At 39.0% G+C, this 7046-nt stretch overlaps 1 protein-coding gene across 1 annotated transcript in view; it reads right to left on the bottom strand.

Annotated features, from left to right (window-relative positions):
• Positions 1–391: 391 nt before the first annotated feature.
• LOC125034325 (succinyl-CoA:3-ketoacid coenzyme A transferase 1, mitochondrial-like) overlaps positions 392–7046 on the bottom strand; it is a 16412-nt gene continuing 9757 nt past the window's right edge. Inside the window, exons 5-11 of the mRNA XM_047626125.1 lie at positions 7022–7046; positions 6709–6877; positions 6407–6572; positions 4939–5104; positions 4083–4158; positions 3569–3739; positions 392–2437 (exon numbers count right to left, since the gene is read on the bottom strand). The exon at positions 7022–7046 is cut by the window's right edge and continues 128 nt beyond it. Coding sequence (XP_047482081.1) covers positions 2285–2437; positions 3569–3739; positions 4083–4158; positions 4939–5104; positions 6407–6572; positions 6709–6877; positions 7022–7046 — 926 coding nt within the window. The 3' untranslated portion in view covers positions 392–2284. The remainder of the gene's footprint in view (positions 2438–3568; positions 3740–4082; positions 4159–4938; positions 5105–6406; positions 6573–6708; positions 6878–7021) is intronic.

The following is a 7046-nucleotide window of genomic DNA, read 5'->3' as shown; positions in this document are numbered from 1 at the left end:
ACACACACATACTGGAGAATGTATATAAAGGATTTACACTCCTGGTCTTTTGTAGAATATGTTACAGGCTTGCTAATGCTCATATAGGCACCAAGTGTATTCTTCATTGTATTGTAACTTCAACTGTGGAGGCTTCTACCTTTGGTGACTACAGAACTCTGTGAATGATTTTCATGTTTATACTTTCTGTATAATTTTGTATGTAATTTTATATATGGAATCATTATTGCTATACAGCTAAATAAATGTTGTAAACCAATCTACCTTATTTTTTATGAACATTCAGAATTAGAGAATATGCTGAAAATTCAAGTATTTCTGCTACTACTGCTGCAATGGTTTGCATCAGAACAAAAAAGAAATGGACATAATACATAGTAAAACGATGGCATCACATTTTGTAATTTTTTATTACAAATTTTTCTATATACAATATTAAAATATTTCTCCTACACTACTCCCTACCAGTTATACACAACATTAATGAATTTCAAATTTACATCAACTGATTACAATGGAATTGCAATGCACTCAACAGTATAATCTGCTACAAGTGTGCTCTGCTGAGAACTTCAATCTGTGTTCATCTGTGATTTGCTGGGCATAATTTGGCTTTTGTGATATGTTGGAAAATGCAAAGAATTTCTACCTACTTGAGTTTAACCTTAAAGGAAGAAGAGACCAGATTGATGACCACAAAAAATCTTTAGTTATTTTGTGACAGTGATCAAATTTCCACATTTGTCAGAGCTTGTATCATTTCTAAGTACCTTGATGTATTGTAGGGAAACCTGAGTAACAACAATATCATTAAAGTTATAAAAGATATTTCTTTCATCTGGCTCCTCCCAACTTCATTGCACTGTTTAAACAGGCACATCTGAATACTAGCATATTTAGTATCGTCACTGGGAAAGATGGTGTGGCTCCTCAAGAAGCAACACAAAAATCACCACTACAACATTACTTTTGACAATCTGTAGTTGTAGAATGAAGTTTTTTACTTTTAAATGCATTAGCCTCTTCCATAACTCTTTTAACTCTCTAATTCCAGTATCCTACTTGTACAACATCCACAGAATTCAAGACTGGCAGCATGCACATGCCTCAATTAAAAACAACAAAAAATTACCGACCACCTACCAATACCAACCCTACTCCACCTACAGTCTCAATCAGTCGGTGGAGTGCCAAAGAATTATTCACTCTTGTTTACCACGACAAGCGGCTAACTCTACTGAACAAGCATCTTTTTAGTCTGCTAAACCCAGAAGTTCTGCCACAGAGAGGAAAGGCTTTACAGCTTTGACATTATCTAGCAAACTTTGGTACCTTCATATTATCTGCTTCAATTCCTTAACATAAAATAACCTGCAGTACACTCTTAATGTATCTGGAAAAGTCCCTCCATTTCTTAATTCATCTTTCTTACTGCTTAGTTTATAATTCTTTTTTCTTAACATACAACTCTAACATTCACCTCCATTGATTTTAAAGCCTCTTGAAGAATACATGCTAAACTCAAAAACTACAATGAAATTTCCATCACCAACATTAATGTTATTTATCAAAATCTTTCCAAGCCTGGCCTTACAGCCTAACCATAGAAAGACATTAAATACTCAACCAGAGCACATCTCAGTCTGAAAGATGATTTCTAAGCTTACAGGATCTTGTACAAGGCTTTTGGATAAACAGAGATATTATGCTCAAATGTCCTGGCAAATCACATGAGGCCGACAAGAGAAACCTACACCTCTCTGCATCTCCAGCAGTCCTAGCCAAATGTCCCTTGAGTTTGTGCAAGAAACCCCTCAAGCAAGTGGCTTGGCTTTGGACCAAGGCTTTGCAATGGCCTTCATCACTGAGCTGTTGGCTTGTTAGTAAATTGAGGAAGAAAACCTTAAATTTCATGATAAAGCTTTTTGTTTTATTTTTTTCCTTTTTTTTTGTTTTCAGTGCTGACAATCAATTGAAGCTAAACACATGATGTAAGCTCAAGAAAAACAATGTCACACAAGAGTAAAACTGAATGCCACTACAATGACTAAGGCAATGATCCCCCAAAAAAAAGAAATCCTTGGCTTAAAGAGTAAAACCTTTATTTATTATCATAATATGTTACCTGCACTTCTTTCTTTTTGTAAAATTATTGCGCTGTTAGTATGGGTGTGGAAGAACTATAATAGCAAAAGGATAAGTGCATCCCTCTATAATTAATGCTTCAGACTCAAATATGCCCCATTAGTTAATCAAAGTGTCAGATCAAAAGTTAGGTAGCCTTTTAATTATCTCCAACGTCGATCTGTCCCATTGGCTTGAGGTTTTCCGCCACTTCGAATAAGCATCCTGTGCTGGATACGATGTCCTCAATGGTAACGCCATCGGCGATTTCAACCAGGGTCAGGCCATTCTCCTTGTCTACATTGAATACACACTGAAAGTGGAAATTAATGTCTGATATATTTATTCACTGAAAATTTTCTGCTGCATCACAACTAAGGACATTAGTAGCATATTCAAAATATAGTGATAAGGTGGGGTTTGGGGATAAAGCCCACAAGGTAAGGAAGATATTTAGATATTTGTGTTGTTTTGCTTTGTTTGTTTGTTTAACCCAATGCCGTCGGGGAAAATGAACAAAAAATGGGGAAAATGCTGTGCCCATTTTCTATATTTTTTGTGAAATGTCTGCTCATAGATGGCTTTGCTAGTGCTTAGCCACAAAGGAGTCAATTAATAGACCTTGTGACCATACGTGATTTGAATTGGCGGGAAAAACGTGTTTTTTACTAGTGCTATGGATATCGATGGTGTTATTTTTATTATAAACATTATAATTATTATAATGTTTTTTAATATTAGTAACAGCAAAATAAGATAATGTAAAATATTTCGTAAATCAAAGAAAAGGGTGAACGGGCGAGACGGGCAGTACTCCTAACTGGCTCATTGGTGACTTAGTACAAGTATAGCCATCTATGTGTAAAAACAATCAAACAAGTACTAATGTTTGTGGATTTCCAGAAAGGTTAATGGTCAAAACAAGTGGTCAAAGGTCTCATAGCATTAGGATAAAGTATAGTGGTGAAAAGGTTAATGATTAGGACAAGTGGACAGGAGGAAGGAGATGAAGAAGAGAAGGAAAACAAGAGAAGAAAAAAACATGCTAAATTAGTTGAGGCGAGGGCTGAGGACCAAGGAAGGGGTGATTCCCCACACTGGTACTCAGATCCCGTCTCCGAAGCCTCCACAACAAGAAGAAGCAAGATATTGGGCGGGAGTTGCTGTCTGAGGATAGTCCTATTATGGCAACTGTTTTGGATTTTGTTCTTCAAATCATCAATTTTCAACAAAATTTCTACAGAAATGATACATATGTACTGAAGGCTATAAAACTTATTATTACTAATAGCAAAACCCAAGTGAAAGGCTGTATCTCCTACTGAAAATGAGTTTCATTTGACTGGAAAAACAGATGCTCCAATTTTAAGGTTTCCTACAAACCTATCTGAACTTTCCTCCATGACTGAATCCAAAAGTGAGGAGCACAAAAGGCCCGACTCACCTTCTCTGTGATTATCATGTCGACACAGTTCTTGCCCGTGAGGGGGAGCGTGCAGGCTTCCACGATCTTGTGTCCGCCCTTCTTGGCCGAGTGCTCCATCGTCACCACCACCTTCGTGCCGGGGGATGACACCAGGTCCATTGCGCCGCCCATGCCTTTCACCATCTTGCCCTGGGGGGGACAGCGAGTGACTTGAGGTAGGCATGTGGAGGAAAACTAATGCTAAATGGTTTTTAAGGTTAAACCTAAGAGAAAAATAATTTTAACAATACATCTTAACCCCTTAATGATGGGAGAAGAAAGAAAAACAAAATCTATACTCTGGAGATCAATGGCAATGTGCCAAAAAAAAAAAAAAAAAAAAAAAAAAAAAAAAAAAAAAAAAAAAAAAAAAAAAAGGAATAGTAATAACCTCTTACTAAATGGTAATCAAATGAACTGCAAGGAAAATACGCATACAAATATCATTCAAAACAAGCACATTACATAAAAGCATGGTAAAGGGCCCACTCACCGGAATCATCCAGTTGGCAAGGTCACCGTTCTGTGAGACTTCCATGGCCCCAAGGATTGTCAGGTCCACATGGCCACTGAGCAAAGAGAGAAAGATGTTGAACCTTTAGTGGTGGGATTCTTAGCATTCTCATTATCTTAAACCATTGGATCCCAATGACATGAATAAGCCATTATGAAAAAACTTGGCTGAGGGCCTAGATCATGGGATTGTGGCGAAAAATTTGACTAGGGGCTGGTGACGGGAATTTCCACTGGTAACTGGAGGAGGAATGTAACATCCACGAGCCATGGCTGGAAGAGTGCTGACTCTGAGGGAGGACTCTCTCTCCACATCTAGGATCCTATTTCTGCCCACTGTGATGTGACCGGTGGCTCCAAGAAACAGAATATGTAAATATTAAAAAATGACCAATAAAACAAAATGTTCCTTTGTTATTATTACAGTTAGAATATCTAGAGATAACATTGAGTCTCCTCAATGAAAATGGTTTCTTACCATCTACATAAAGTATACCATAATAAAGATAGACTGGGGGGGAGGGAAGAAAGTAAAAAAGAAGAAAGAGAGAAAGAAAAAAGAAAGAAAAACACTTATGCCATACATCTGGGAATATAGCCAGGCAATAGGCCTACTTGTCCTAATGCCTGGATTTGGTCCATGTGCAAGACAGCTGGATCCAAGGGGTTCCATTCTTTCTAATTCATGTAGTAAGACAGAAAGAAGAGAGTAAAAAAAATATGAGAGGAAAGTGATGGGAAGAACTGTTGGGAGGGAAGGCAAAGGACACAAGAAAGAGAGGAAGAACAGGAGGTGGGGGGGAGCACCCCTCCCTTGTCCCTCCCTAGATACTCACCCTCGGATCATGGCAAAGCTCTCATCAGAGCCGAAGTAGGAGGCTCCAGGCGTGACAGTCACAGTCTCTTTGCCAGCGTTGATGAGGTCGGGGTCTTGCTCACCCGGGGCAGGGAAGGGACCCAGGCCCAGCACCCCGTTCTCACTCTGCAGCTGCACGTTCATGCCTTCAGGGGAAAGGGAGACGATCAGGGAGGACAGCTGATGTGAAGTTGAGAGAGCACATAGCATTGCCAAATAACAGTGACTTTTGACTCCTCAAGCAGGCCATGCTGACTTCCATTCTGCATCTCACTTCAGTGCATTGCATAAATTCTAAACTAATGATAGGAAATAGGAGAGAGGGAGGGAGAGAAAAAGCAAAGATGAATAAAGAAAGAAAAGGAATAAAAAGAGGAAATGAAGAGAAGCAAAGAAAAAGGGAAAAAGAAGAAAAAATAAAAGAAAGGAAGAAGAAGAAGAAAAAGAAAGAAAGTGAAAAAAAGAAAGAAAAAGAAGTTGTAGATCTGGTACGTCATGGCTACTTTCTGATGCACCAAATATGATATTGCAAAAAGAACGGCTGGTATGTGACAAATGCATAGAGCAACTGTATATATAAATGAAATGTGATGTAAATTAATTTTACCAACACATGTAAGTATAGTAATCAACCTAATAAAAATGTACATAATTAAATAACATGCCTTTAATCATTTATAAAAAACAATTAAGATATCAATAAAAATGCAATGAAATACAAAATAAGCAATATAAAATAACCAAGGACTTCCATTTACATTTCACTACCCAAAGTAGATAATATCATACATCTGTGCCAAAGTAAGAAAGTGTTTTTTCACCTGAGAAAACAAGATTTTAGAAAGGATTAGCAAGTCACAAATCATATTAATAAAACCCTAAGTGCAGAATATATCACTGTGTTATGCCTTAAGTTATTAATGAACATTGGCTTTTAAAACCTTTATATCTCTTTATATATCGAGACCACACAAAAATGCAAAAACCATATTGGCTTGGAAATAAATCTTAATTTTCGGATTAGCTGGCTGCTTTCTGTGGAGGGGATCATCGGCCAATGACAGGGCTGGAATCTGGTTCTGGTTACTAGCTAACTGAGCCACAGTTCATGATTTGCTCCATCTATGCGCAGTTCATACAGAGGGTCACAAGCTATGAGCAAAGCCTTTGGCTATCTGCCTGCCAGACTATGCCCACCACTTTCTGGCATAAGGGGTCTGTGAGGCAGATCATGTGGGCCCAGCATGCCTCCAGGATCAGGCACAACAAGAATGACCAGGGTTAACTCTATGACACTATATGGACATCCTTGTACAAAAGTGGTCAAGTAAATTACAAGGAAATACACAATACCTACGAGTTAAAAGCAAGAATGCTTAATAAAGAAATCAATAGTAAATATTTAAACAGCACGTAGGTCTGGATGTCCCCTTCCAGGACTGACTCACCCTCAGGGATGTAATTGCTGGCAAGCATGGGCATCCCAATCCCCAGGTTGGCATACATGCCGTCTTGGAATTCGAGGGCTGCGCGTCGCACAATGCGCTCCCTCATGGCCACGGCGGGGTTGGAGGATGCGGCACTCTTCTTCTTCTCCTTGCGCAGGGTCAGGCGCTGCAGGAAAGGGGTACTGAGACAGGGAGGCTTTGGGTTGGAGTCTTGGGTGACAATGGTGATACAAACAGGAATATTTGTGATGATAATAGCTACATAATAGAACTAAAAAGTAGACGAACAGAAAGACACTTACCTCAATTCTCTTCTCGTACTTCTCCCCTTTGATGATGCGGTCCACATAGATGGCAGGGACGTGTACGCTGTCCTCAGGGATTTCCCCAATGTCAACGACCTCCTCCACTTCAACTATGGTGGTCTTGGCAGCCTTGCACATCGGCAGGTTGAAGTTGCGTGTCGTCTTCCTGACATGGGGGATAGCTATCAGATTCAATTGTGTGATACGGTATTTAACAATCCACAAAAAATATTACAAAAAATGAAAAATGAAGAACCACAAAAAGCTTCCTTTGATGGAGATCTCAGAGTGAATGTCCAGCCCCTCGTACCTAAAGAGAAGGTTGCCCGCCCGGT

This window comes from Penaeus chinensis, chromosome 17, assembly GCF_019202785.1.
Source record: "Penaeus chinensis breed Huanghai No. 1 chromosome 17, ASM1920278v2, whole genome shotgun sequence".
NCBI lineage: Eukaryota > Metazoa > Arthropoda > Malacostraca > Decapoda > Penaeidae > Penaeus > Penaeus chinensis.
This window is presented reverse-complemented; position numbering and strand designations above follow the sequence as displayed.